Genomic DNA, 13348 nt, shown 5'->3' with positions numbered 1-13348 from the left:
AACTGGAAGCATTGCAGAGAATGCCACCGTAGAGATCCTGGATTTCAATCTCTCACCTCACAGCCTCAGTTTGGCCTCCAGAACCTCTCCCCTCTCCTCCCCTGTGTCACTGGTACCCACACCTACCACCACCACCGGCTCCTCCCTAGCACTACACACAAGTCTGTCTAGATGTGGTTCTTTTGCTCACCGCAAACCCAGCTGTCTGTGTCTCTAATGATTAGATACCCTGTTAGGAACACCTGTTTCCTCCTAACAACGGGAGTTCCCTCCCTTGGAGAGAGAGCCTCAGTGCAAGGCTTCAACTGCAGGGAGGTCCCCACATCGGGATCATTTCCCTCTGCTCCCAATGGGTGTTCTCATTCCCTGAGCCTTTCCCCCTCCTCAACAGCGCAGGGGCAGCTGACCGGAGGTGGGACCGTTCTACGGTGTCCTAGAAAATCTATGTACCTCTCCCTCCACTAGCTCCTCCAGAGGGCCAGGGGCTCCAAGGCTGGACAGGCCAAAGGCCTGTGGGGGAAACTGAGGCCGAGTTGCTGCATCTGCCATAAGGGGGCGCGCTGAGGTGGCAATGTTGCATCTCGGCCCTAGAGAGCCCCTGGACAAGAGACGCACCATTTGTCTACAAGGCCTGGAATGGGATTGTGCAGCTGCTCATAGGCTGGCTTAGCTCGGGGGCCTGGGGCTGTTCTCGGGTGGGGCCGGCCCTGGAGGCCTTGTCTACACTTAGGCAGAAGATCCAATTCAGATCCACAACTCCAGCTAATTACATTCATTGTGTAACTGGAGTCAACGTGTCTTAACTCGAACTTCCCTGACGTCTCCACCGTGGGAGGCCAACAGGAGCAAACTCTCTCGTCGGCTTCGAATCATGGAATCAAAGAATCACAGAAGACCAGCACTGGAAGGGACCCTGAGAGCACCGAGTCCAGTCCCCTGCCCTCCCGGCAGGACCAAGCACCGTCTAGACCAGTGGTCCTCAACACGGTGCCCGCGGGCGCCATGGCGCCCCCGGGCCATTTCTGTGCGCCCACCGAGTGATCGGGGCCGGCCCTGCTCCTGTCCCCGGGCGCGTGGAACAGGGGCGGCACCAGCCCCAGGCACATAGCATGTGGGTGACCCTGCCCCCGGGCACACGGTACATGGGCTGTGCTGGCCCCAGGCGCGTGGCGTTGGGCGTCCCCGTCCCTGGGCACGTGGCACAGGATGGGCGCTGGCCGCAGGCGTGTGACGCATAGGCACTGCCAGCTCCTGCGCGCAGCATATGGGCGTCCCCAGGGGCCACGTGGAGCTGTGAGTCGGGCAGGGCTGGGAGCTGCGAGTCGGCAGTGAAAGGGCAGAGGCGGGTTCATGCATCACACGTTTATTGAGAGAAAAGGTTCTTTGCCAGCGCAGTGGCCTGGGCTGAGCTGGCCAGAGAGGGACACACCCCGAAGCTGCAGCACCAGCTCCTGGCTCCCTGGCCGGGGCCCCAGAGTCAGGACACAGAGCAGTCCCTCAGCAGGGCACCCCAAAGTGGCTAATGCAGGGGGGAGGGGCGGGCTTGGGAGAGCAGCTACCGGAAGGGGAGAGCGACTGGGTGAGGAGCATCCTCCCCAGCCCGATCCGTAGCAGAAGGACCCTCAGCCTGGCCCCGGCGTCAGGCAGGCTGGATGGGGAGGCCAGCAGAGAGGTCCCAGGTCCCCTAGGCCTGGGGCAGAGGCGGGAACTTATGCCCTAGAGAGGAAGAAGGGACATGAGTTAGAGACGGGGCAGGGAATCGATGGCTGAGGCTGCCGCTTGCATGGATCCGGCTCACGAGGCTCGGGGCTCCCCCTTCCCCACAGAGGGTGAGCCGGCTCTGGCACTCCAGCCACATGAAGCACTGAGGTTCAGGGTCCCCGCCCGGCATGGCTGGGGCACCTGCACTGGCTCCCTATGGCTGGGGGGACGGAGCTCCAAGCATCACAGGACACGTCCAGGCAAGCTGTGCCGCACCCATCCCACGCGCTCTGCCGGCCGGGGAAGGAAGTGGCTCTGTGCCACTCCATGGTCCGTGCTGGCGTGCGGGGTCCACCCCCATCGCTCCCATTGGCCAGGACTCCCAGCCAATAGGAGTGGCAGGTGTGGTGCCTGCCAGCGCAGGTGGCCTGGAGTCACCTTTGACCCCCTGGGAGCTGTGCCAGGTACGCGCCCCATCCCCTCCCAACGTGACCCGATGCCCCCAACCCCTTTCCACAACCCCCTCCTGCCAGACCCCACCTCAGCCCACTTCTGCACTCCCCTGCCTGCCTACACCCTCAGCCAGCTCCTGCATGCTGCCTCCTCACCCTGTTCCTGCACCCCCATCCTGTTCCTGCACCCCCACCTGCCCCCAGACCCTGTAGCACCACCCTGCTCCTGCACCCCACTTCCACCTTGGACCCCTTATCCATATTCTACTCCCCAGCACCTCCTCCCAGTCACTGAATGCCTCATTTCTGAGCCCACCCCAGAGCCTAGAGGAGCCCCACAAAATCTACTAGCCCTGGGCCAGCAGAAGAGCGTGACATCAGAGCTGGGGCTCCTAAAGCCTTCGTTCTAGAGTCTGGCTGACCCAGCTCTGTTGCTCAGCGACGTTACACCGGAGTAGCCTGAGAGCCGTTCCCTAGCACGGCATGCAGCTACCCTGCTGACCGGCTGCACCTTCCAGCCATTGGTTCTCTGGGATACGTTGGCCCCTTTCAGACCCCTTTGTCCGACCGCAGGGCCGGGTGCCCAGAGCAGACAGGGAGCCCCCCTCAGCCCTGCGGCCCCGCGGGACTCCTACCGGCCTCACAGCGCCCAGTCTGGCTGCGGTGGCTGCTGGGGGATGGGGCCCGATGGCGGTAGACTCCTGGGAAATCCAGGAGTTGGGGCTTCCCCAGGGAGCGGCTTCCTGCCGCCCCGGCCGGAGGGGACAGCTGATGGGAAACTGCCCAGAGCGGGAGCAGAGCGTGCGCCAGGAGGGGCGGGAATGGCGGCGTCAGCGCAGGGCAGTTCCCGGGAGCGCAGGGAGCCCCGACAGAGCCCCCTGGTGTCCCAGCAGGACCCCCGACTGATCCTCCCCGGGATGTTCACGAGGGTACTTTGATTTCCAGCTGGGGGCGGCGGGTCCAGCCAGGCCCAGGGGGCTGTGAGCAGGAGGCAAATTCTGCCTGGGCTTGCAGGGTTGGCCCCTCTGTGGGGTCACGGCTGGGGCCTGGTGCCAGGTGCCTGTCCTGGGGCTGGGTCTTGCCCAGGGATCCGGGTCTCACCTCTGGGTATCGGTCGCTTGCAGACGAAGCCGCACCCGTTACCGCAGCACTTTTGCCCTGGAGGACAGGAATCGTCTCCTCGGCATCTCTCCACACAGGCCCCCTGACCCCTGGGTATGGGGCAGAATCCAGGTCTCTCTGCAATACAGACAGGTCCAGGCAGGGAAGCCATGTCCTAAAGCTGCCCTGACAGTGCCCCCCACCCCCTCGCTGCCCAGCTTCCGCAGAGGGGGGGCAGGGTCGGCAGCTTTTGGAGATGTCGATGGTGCCCAGAATGCCTGGAGCCTGTCCCCCTCCCCCGTCCAACCTCCTCCATCCCACCCCCACCGCAGGCTTTGGGAAGGAGTGTGGTGGGGCAGAGCCGCGGGGCGCAGACACGTCCATACGCGGGACACTCACCCCTACCGGGCTCTGACTGCGCTGCACGTCCAGCGCCCCAGAGCTGGCGTGGACGTCTGTGCGAGCTGGGAAACACCCCCAGCTCCCCGGGATGAGAGACCGTGGCTCTGAGCTCCCTCAGCCGACCTCCTGCCCCCCAGGCCAAGCCCATCTCTGGATGGAGCCCAAACCCAAACACCCTGAACCCAGCCCCTTCCCCAAAGCCCCGCCCACTGCCTCCTCTGCCTGCTTGATCCCCCTCACATCCTGCCCCACCCTCCCTCACTTTCCCCTGGCTGGGGTAGGGGGTTCCGGTGTGGAACACGGTGCGGGCTCCGAGCGAGGGCAGAGGGGTTCAGACTGTGGGTGGGGCTCCAAGCAGAGGCTGGGCAAGGGATTGGGGGACAGGTGGGGGTGCAGGATGTTGGCTCTGGGAAGGAAGGTCTCAGGGCTGGGTCAGGGGTTCTGGGTGTGGCAGGGGGGTTAGGGCGCCAGCTCGAGGAGGGGCTCAGGGCTGGGGCAGGGGGCTGGGGTGAGCAGGAGGCAAATTCTGCCTGGGGTTGCAGGGCTGGCCCCTCTGTGGGGTCACGGCTGGCTCCTGGGGCCAGGTGCCTGTCCTGGGGCTGGGTCTTGCCCAGGGCTCCAGGTCTCACCTCTGGGTATCACTCCCATGCAGTCGTGTCCGCACCCGTTACTGCAACACTTTTGCCCTGGAGGACAGGAATCATCTCCTCGGCAGCTCTCCACACAGACCCCCTGGCCCGTGGGTGTGGGGCAGGTCCCAGGTCTCTCTGCAATACAGACAGGCTCGGGCAGGGAAGCCGTGTCCCAAAGCTGCCCTGACTGTGCCCCCCCTCACTGCCCTTCTTCCGCCGAGGATGCCCAGCACCTGCGCCCCTCCCCCATCCAACCTCCTCCATCCTCCCCCGCACCCACACCGCCACAGGCTTTGGGAAGGAGTGTGGTGGGGCAGAGCCGCGGGGCGCAGACACGTCCATACACGGGACACTCAGCCATACCGGGCTCTGGCTGCGCTGCACGTCCAGCACCCCACAGCTGGCATGGGCGTGTGCGAGCTAGGAACCACCCCAGCTCCATGGGTGAGAGAACGTGGCTCTTAGCTCCCCCAGCCGGCCTCCTGCCCTCCAGGCCAGGTCTATCCCTGGCTGGAGTCCAAACCCAAACACTCTGGACCCAGCCCCTTCCCTGAAGCCCCGCCCACTGCCCCCTCTGCCTGCTTGATCTCCCTCGCTTCCTGCCCCACCCTCCCTCACTTTCCCCTGGCTGGGGTAGGAGGTTCCAATGTGGGACGGGGTGCAGGCTCCAGGCGAGGTGTTACATTATTGGATTTTAGGGAAGCAGCCAGATCACTGCTGCACCCATGGGGGGGGGGCGTTCTTTGCCCCAAAAGTGGTAAAAGGGGGCCATGTGAGGTGTCAATTGAAAGCTTGCCTTCTACTGACTCTGTACATGATTTCGATATATCTGTGTGATGTCTGTGCGTGGAGTTATGAAGATGTGCTCTGGGTCGATGCTGAAAGATTCTCTGTCTGAGGCAGAGCAATGGGCCGGGAATGTTTGCCCATGGACATGGTAATGAGCAAAGCTCCCGGGAACAATGGGCCTAAGGAGGCCAAAGACACACCTGGCCACTGGCCATGTGACTCCCTCCAGCTTGGAAGAAGCCAGGAGGGGGTATAAGTAGGCCATGTGGCCAACTCCATCTTGTCTTCAGATCAGCTCTTAACCCCAGATGCGGCTTCGCAGGGAATCACAGGGGGAAAGAACTGTGGACCCATCCTGGCATAGGATGTGAAACAAGGACTTTTAAGCCAGCTGCTGGAGCCTGCATTGAGACTGGGAGATTCGGTGCATGTAACGTACGATACTTTAGCAACCTCACTCTCAGGCTTTACTTTCTCGTAGTAATAAATAAATTGGCTCAGCGTGATTTGTGGGTAAGGTCCAGAGGGTAAATTTACCTGGGATCTGTGGCTGGTTTCTTGGAACCGGACAGAACTTGTTCGGGGTAGATGGGATTGGGTGCTAGGACCCCCCACCTGTGTATGTGGTCCGCGGCCATCTGGGGCACGGATATTGCTGGAGTGTCGGAGGGGTTTTGCTCAGGAGGCTTCAGGCAGGCTGCTGAAGTGCTCTGTGGGACTGGTTTGTGGCCTGTTTGGGAAGGTCTCCAGTCTGGGGGCTGTAAGGAGCCCGAAATTTGAGCAATTCGCCCTGAGTGGATGCCCTCAGCTGTGCCCAGACCTGGCCCGGTCCGTCACACGAGGGCAGAGGGGTTCAGACTGTGGGTGGGGGCTCCAAGCAGAGGCTGGACAGGGGGTTAGGGAACAGGTGGGGGTACAGGCTGTGGGCTCTGGAAGGGAGATCGGGGAAGGAAGGACTCAGGGCTGGGGCAGGGGTTCTGGGTTTGGCACGGGGGTTATGATGCCAGCTCCGGGAGGGGCTCAGGGCTGGGGCTGGGCTGAGAAAAGGGGTGAGCTTCCCTCGGGCAGTTCCCAATCGGCGGTGTTATGGGCTAAGGCCACCCCCTGCCTGCCCCAGTCCCCCAGCACTTCTGGGAGTGGCTGGCACGTGCTGCAACCCTGGGGCTGCGCCCCCCTGCAGCTCCCCTGGCCGCAGTGCCCCCTGCCTAGCCACTTAGAGCTGCGGAGCCGGTGTGGGGGCGGGTGGCAGGACGGGGCCCCGCAGCTCTCCCAGGGGCCGCAAACATGGGGCGGTACCAGGCCAGAGCAGACTGGGAGCCCCCCACAACCCTGCGGCACCGTGGGACTCCTAGTGGCATCACAGTACCCAGTTTGGCTGTGGTGGCTGCTGGGGGACGGGACCCGATGGTGGGAGACTCTTGGCAAAACGGGAAATTTGGGCTTCCCCAGCGAGCGGCTTCCTGCCACCCCGGCCAGAGCTGACAGCTGATGGGAAACTGCCCAGAGCGGGAGCAGAGCGTGCGCCAGGAGGGGCGGGAATGGCGCGGTCAGCGCGGGGCAGTTCCTGGGAGCGCAGGGAGCCCCAACAGAGCCCCGTGGTGTCCCAGCAGGAGCCCTGACTGATCCTCCCCGGGATGCTCACAGGGGCAGTTTGATTTCCAGCTGGGGGTGGGTCTACCCAGGCCCATGGGGCTCTGAGCGGGAGGCAAATTCTGTCTGGGGTTGCAGGGCTGGCCCCTCTGTGGGGTCACGGCTGGGGCCTGGGGCCTGGTGCCTGTCCTGGGGCTGGGTCTTGCCCAGGGATCCGGGTCTCACCTCTGGGTATCACTCCCATGCACACATGGCCACACCCGTTACTGCAGCACTTTTGCCCTGGAGGACAGGACTCGTCTCCGTTGCACAGTTCCACACAGATCCCCACAACCCCTTTGACCGAGGGACAGACCCCAGGTCTCCCTGCAATGCAGAGCAGGCACGAGGCCGTCAGTCCAGTGTCCTAACCCCGCCCTGGCTCCGTCCCCCCCAGCTGCACAGCTTCTGCCTAGGACAGGCCTCTGCCCGCCTGGCGTCCTGCTCCGCAGGGAGAGACCCGGTGCCCAGAGCGTCCACCCGCCGGGCGAGACTCTGCCCCCCCGTCCCTTCCCCCGCAGCGGGACCCTGCTGCTGAGCCTGCACGAGGTGGGAGGGCTGCTGGGCTCGGTGGGTCAGTCCCTGGCCGACCTCACCCGGCACCGCCAAGGAGGTGGGAGTCGCGGGCGCCCTGGGAGAGGAGGGTCATAGTGTCTAGTGGGGAGAGCCCTGCCTGGCCCCCTCTCCTCCCACCTGCACTAGCCGGGCCCTGGCCAGGAGGCCCCCTGCTCCCCAGGGCGGCTCCCCCACCCCACAGAACAGAGCAGGGCAGGGGAGGGCGCTGCCGTGGTGCCCTGGGCTGGGCGGGCCGGTGGCTCCTCTCTGCTGACCCCGCGCTCTCCACTCACGTCCAGCCGCAGGTGGCAGCTCGGCCCAGAGGGCCAGGAGCCCCAGGAGGAGGAAGATGGTCCCAGACTTCATGCTGCTGCCAGGAGCCAGGTCTCTGCCCAGCGCTGAGCCGGGCTGGGATTTATACCCTGCCCAGGTGGGGGAGGGCGGGGCTGGCTCACAGCTCAACAACAGAGACCTAATCTCCTCCTGACCCGTTTCTCCACAGAACCCGTCTCCTGGCCCCCAGGGGCAGGCCCCTCCCTCTGGGCAGGGCCGGCTGTTGAGAAATCCCCTTGGAAGGCGGGGAGCAAAAACCTGTTCGTGGGCAGCAAACGCCCAGGCCGTGCGGGATGGGATCCCGGAGCGGGAGGCTGCAGCACACACACGTGGAGCAGCTCAGTGGGGCCTGCCCCTGGCCATGCTCTGCCCAGCCCCACAGCGTGTAAATGCCCCCTGGGGTGGGCTGGTGATGTGGTGACATGGGTGTGCTGCCTCGGGGACACAGCCACGGCCCTAACCGGGGCCTCACCCCTACCGGGCTCCGGCTGCGCTGCACGTCCAGCACCCCAGAGCTGGCGTGCGCATGTGAGAGAGCTGGGAACCACCCCCAGCTCCACGTGTGAGAGAACGTGGGCCCTCAGCTACCCCAGCTGGCCTCCTGCCCCCCAGGCCGGGCCTATCCCCAGCTGGAGCCCATGGACTGTTTGGCTCAGGGGCTGGAGCGTCTCGTGCTATATGTGCACAATGCCGTGTGTGGCAGCCGAGAGGGAAGCAACTCGGGGTCGGGGGGAGGCACCTTCTCCCCCCGATCAGTCGCTCTGCCTGGAAGGGAGCGCTGCCAACGGTCGAATCACACAAACCCAAACAGCCTAGACCCGCCCTCTTCTGCCAGGCCCATCCTGCTCCCTCCTGCCCCTACCTCCATCACTTGCTCTCCCCCACCCTCCCTCACTTCCCCCGGGCTGCAGAAGTGTGACCTCTGGGGGTGCTGCCATCAGCCGCAACAGCGATGCACAGTGGGTAGCTGTCCCAGCATTCCTACTGCCCTTTGCCTTCCCAGTGCCCAATAGGACCCAAACCGTGCAGCGGCTGGTTCGGGGTGCACGTCATCAGCGTCCCGTAACGCACTGTGGAAGCACGCAGCACTGGACCGCTACCGGTCAGTTGGAATCAGCCCACAGTGGGGCAATCTATGGGGTGGGGGCCGGGGGGTTGCTGTGATGCAGGTAGCCAAGGCGCTCCCTCTGGGGAATGTGCAGGACATAGCGGGGGGCTGTGCCGCAATGGGGTTCCCTCGGTGGGGGGCGATAGATGGCACACACCTCGGTACTGGGACTTCTCCAGCGTGTGGCAGGCGCTGGGGGGCCACAGCAGCCACGTTGCTGACCCCAGGAGGCTGGGAACGGTGCATGATGGAACTTCCTTCCCCAACCAGAAAAAGCCCATGGGAGGTGTGGAGAGGCCAATAGTGAGAGCCAGCCCGCCCCTTGCTCCCGCAGCTCACGGAGCCGTACACAGGCAAGGGGCCGGTCAGTGGCAGAACCGCATGGTGGTAGAGCAGGCTGCTGGGGGATTCAAGGGAAGGTTTCGCTGTCTGCTGATTGTTCCCATTGTTGTGGCAGCCTGCTGCGTGCGCCATAACGTCTGTGACACGCAGGCCCAGGGCGGGTGGCCGAGGCACAGCGCTTAGCCACTCATTGTGAGCAGACACGGCAATACAGAGCACATCGAGGGGCAGCGCTAATCTGAGAATGGCCAGACAGCGATCTGACCCCCATGCATCCTGCCCCTCATTGCAGTGCACCCTGCCATAAGTGTGCTTGCCTGGAACCCCCTGTGACGTAGTGGGGGCACTTGCTGGGCGGTGGTGACCTCTGCTGTCTGTAGCAAGACCCAGCAGGGAAAACCTCATTATGCAAAGGTGACTCCAAACCTGTTGAACCAGCCACCCCCCATGGGTAGAAACTAAGGAAGGTGGAATGCTGCCCTGGCTGGGGGCAGGGCTTGGAGAGGGGGAGTTGGTTCCTGGCTGGAAAGCAGGAGAGAAGGAGCTGGAGAGGGGGGCTGGGACTATTTCAGGGGGAGCACTGAGGCCTCTTAGCCCCCAGTTCCTGTAACCAGATTACATCTGTGCTGCGCTATATCCTGGAGGGGCAATAAACAACCTCCATTCTACTGCCTGGTGGAGTCTGTTCATGCCATTTCGGGGGTGCAGGAGATGGGAAAATCCCGACGCGCAGTCACACCCGCCTCCCCATGCAACATGAGCAGTAAAGGCCAGGTGGTCGAGAGCCTGAGTTTTTATTTAGGGACACAAGGAAGCAGGGACAGAAAAGACGCTCAGGGCAGGAGCTTCGGGGGCGAGGGGAGAAGAGAAAGCGGCTCATTACGCCCCCGTTCAGCAATCGCACAGGTGTGAGAGTGACAGCCTTTTGTTCTGGGACACATCCCTGGGGTTGAGTGTGAGACCGCCCTTGACTCTCCCCTGCCCCCCGCCCCCCGCCCCCGGGACCGTCGAGACATTCTCCTGTGTCTTTACTTTGCAATTCCTGGTCACTTTTCTCTCCCCACACCCCGCTCACATCGCCTGCAGCAGCGTTTTCCTCCACTCTCTGAATGGCGCCATGTCCAGAGGGACGGATCGCCTTTGCTCATTGATTGTCATGGCGAGTACGCTTTCGCTTTCCGATGGGTGACGGCCAAACAGCTGGAGGAGCCGGACGCGGCGGATTGTGCTGCGGGCTCTCTGTTGCACCTGCTGCAAGGAAAAGTGAAGGGCAGGCGCTACAGGAGATACCTTGGGGAGCAGAAAACCCGATCTCGTAACATACAGGGACATCTGTCCAAGACAACAGGCTTGAACAAGGTTATGCTTTCAAGCGCCCCCTGTGCAGCCGGTAGAGCACAGAGACCTGGGAACAGCCAGACGTAGTTTGGTGGCAGGGACAGGTCGGGGATCCCTCTTTTGCTTCTGCTGTGAAGGGATGCACCACACAGTGCATGCAAATAGCAGCTGCTCAGCTAGACAAGTGTCAGCGTCTGCAACGGGGGCACGGTGGCAGCAGGGCAGGACCACGTGTCTGGCAACCCCGTTCGCTGGAAGAGTGCAACTTTCCCCTGCCACGGGAACCTGCAGGCGGGAGGGGAAGCTGGTCTGGGTGTTGCAGCGAGGCAGGGTCCCAATCGGCGCCCTGTCGGGAATGAGCCACCCGTGTCCTGCGGGTGTATCAGACACAGTCGCTCCCCCCGCTTCAGCCGGGTCGCCGTGCACGATGCCCATTTCCTTCGACTCAGAGCCGATGCCGACTGAAGGTGGCCGGAGCCCTGGCTCTGACACTGATGCTTTGCGCTGCGCTGATGCCAGGGGCCTCGTGGCTGGCTCGCCGCGGGAAGGCGGCCTACCGTGGAGGAGGGCATCAGGCCGCCTCCCCAGCAACCTTGTGGGAAGTGTGACCGAGTTCCTCGGAGAGCGTGATGGGCTGTGCAGGGAAGATTCCCGCGCCATCTGCAGACATGGTGACACGCTGTCCCGGGAGCCCCCGCCGCGCAGCCTGCCACGGATCACACCAATCGCCCTCACCCGCTGGTAGCAGGATTCCACGTCAGAGAGCTGCGTTTCTCGTGCTGCTTCGTAGTCTGCGAGAACCAAGTCCTCTCCCCAGGCAGCACTGGGGCCCGAGACCTCCTGCTTGCTCCACGCTGGTGCTCGTCGGGGAGCCTGGGCACTCCCGGCCAGGTGTGCTGCTCGGTGCTGCCTGCTCGCCACGCTGGCCACACGCGTAGCCAGGGCTTTTGCTGTGCACCCGCTGAGCAGCCGAGCTGAACGTCCTGGCCACAGCGGGCACAGCGGGGCGCTTGCCCCACTCCGGCTCTCCAGGCGAGGACAGGGCCCAGGCCTTACCTCGCTCTGTCCACGTGGCGCTCTTCCTGCGGACTGGGATTGACACATGGGGGCTTGTGAGCCCCTGACCCCCACCATCCAGCTGGAGCACTGCTGCAGGGCAAGCCCCCATCCCCCCTGCTCCCCAGGACAAGTCTTTGACCCCACTCCTCAGCTGGAGTGCCAGGCGGGGCAGATGGGGGTGCACATCTCTTCAGCCCCTCCTCCTCTATTTTCCAGGGCTCCTGTCCAGAGCATCTACCACCCGCAGGGGAAGGAGAGGTGCCCCGAAGGTTCCTACCATCCCACCCTCCTGTCACTGTCCCCTCCCACTGTAAATCGGGGCCCACCCAGATGGCATGGTCTGCCTATGCCACTGGCTCGTACTTGGGAGGGCTGGCTCCTTACTCCACCAACCACAGCAATATTCGCCTCCTGCCAGGACCAAAGGGCTGGGCATTTTCCCAGGCAAACGGTACCTTGGCGCTCACGCCAATCCTATAACAAACTAGCTAAAGATGTATTCAGTAGGAACCGGAAACCAGCGAGTTATTTACTTGGTTAAAGCAGGTAACCTAGAAACACAAGCGAGTTACAATCTCTGCTTCCACGAGGAATTAGAGGTTTCTACCATGAGCAAGCTCTGTATGCCTATGATGGGCGTCTGCCCCGCACGGGCCCCTTAGGGTGCGACTAGACTGGCAAGATTTTGCCAGCTGTCTATACTGGCTGCTTGAATTTGCGCAAGAGCACTGACTTTGTAATGTACAAAATCAGTGCTTCTCGCGCAAATACTTTCACGCTCCCGCTCGGGAAAAAGCCCTCTTGTGCAAGAATAGTTGTGCAAGAGGGCCAGTGTAGACGGGAAGAACTGTTTTGCACAAAAAAGCCCCGATGGCTAAAATGGCGATCGGGGTTTTCTTGCACAAAATCGCGTCTTGACTGGCCACGGATGCTTTTGCGCAAAAGCATCTGTGCCAATCTAGATGCGCTTTTGCAGAAATACTTTTAACGGAAAAACGTTTCTGTTAAAAGTATTTCCGCAAAATCATGCCAGTCTAGACGCAGCCATAGGCTGTGTCCGCACTGCACCCCTTTTCTGGAAAAGGGATGCAGATGAGACAAGTCAGAATTGCAAATGAAGCGGGGATTTACATTTTCCCCGCTTCATTTGTATAAACATGGCTGCCACTTTTTTCCGGCTCGGGGCTTTGCTGGAAAAAAGCGCCAGTCTAGACGGGGATCTTTCGGAAAATAAAGCCTTTTCCGAAAGGTCCCTTATTCCTGATTTTAAGAGGAAAAGGGGTGCAGTGTGGACACAGCCTTAGGGTTTAAACCCCAGCCCTGGGAGAGGGCTGAGAGAGCGGAGCCCACAGCAGCTGGGGCAGGCATTAGCCAGCCAGGGCCCAGCTGAGACTGTATAATAAGGGCTCCTGGAGGGGAGGAGATGGAGACTCAGAATTGCTCTGGCTGGGGAGCAGGTGGGAATGGGCTGCCAGGGAAGTTGGAGGCTTCTTGACGTAGAGCAGGGCTGGGGAGCTCTGGCCGGGCAAGTCCAGGCTGCAGGGCTTGCGGGTCCTTGGGCTATGAGGAGGAAGCTGGGGCTGGCAAAGGCAGCTGGCCCACACCCCCTGCCAATGCTGAGCAGCCACCTCAGGCTGCAGTTTGCCCGTGGCAGGGGCTGGATGCCGACTGGCAGTGGGACACTGAGGCAAGGTTGGCGTAGGGGTTGGGGGTTCCCAGAGGGGGAGGACCCCAGAGTGTGGGGACAGTGGGGCGGGGCGGGGTAGGAGGAGGCATCCACCACACAGCTCGTCTTCCCCGGGGTGGGCAGGGCAGAGCAACAAACGTCTGTTGTCCCCGTTCCTGTCCCACGACAGCCGGCCTGGTGGCAATGGGCCGGGCATAGCACTCGGCAGGAGAGCCGCCCT

General features: G+C 62.7%; 1 protein-coding gene across 4 annotated transcripts in view; it reads right to left on the bottom strand.

The window, feature by feature from the left end:
* Nucleotides 1–1347: 1347 nt before the first annotated feature.
* Nucleotides 1348–13348, bottom strand: part of LOC112546280 (uncharacterized) — a 28543-nt gene continuing 16542 nt past the window's right edge. For 2 of the 4 annotated variants that reach the window (XM_089769784.1, XM_089769780.1), the window contains 3 exons: nt 4286–4423; nt 3255–3392; nt 1348–1716 (listed from right to left, as the gene is read on the bottom strand). In XM_089769784.1, the coding sequence (XP_089625910.1) occupies nt 1685–1716; nt 3255–3392; nt 4286–4423 (308 nt within the window). In that variant the 3' untranslated portion in view covers nt 1348–1684. The remainder of the gene's footprint in view (nt 1717–3254; nt 3393–4285; nt 4424–13348) is intronic. The other 2 variants (XM_089769781.1, XM_089769783.1) reach the window with 2 other exon arrangements.

This window comes from Pelodiscus sinensis, chromosome 17, assembly GCF_052426305.1.
Source record: "Pelodiscus sinensis isolate ZL-2025 chromosome 17, ASM5242630v1, whole genome shotgun sequence".
Taxonomy (NCBI): domain Eukaryota; kingdom Metazoa; phylum Chordata; order Testudines; family Trionychidae; genus Pelodiscus; species Pelodiscus sinensis.
Note: the sequence above shows the minus strand (reverse complement) of the source record. Positions and strands in the feature narration are given on the sequence as shown.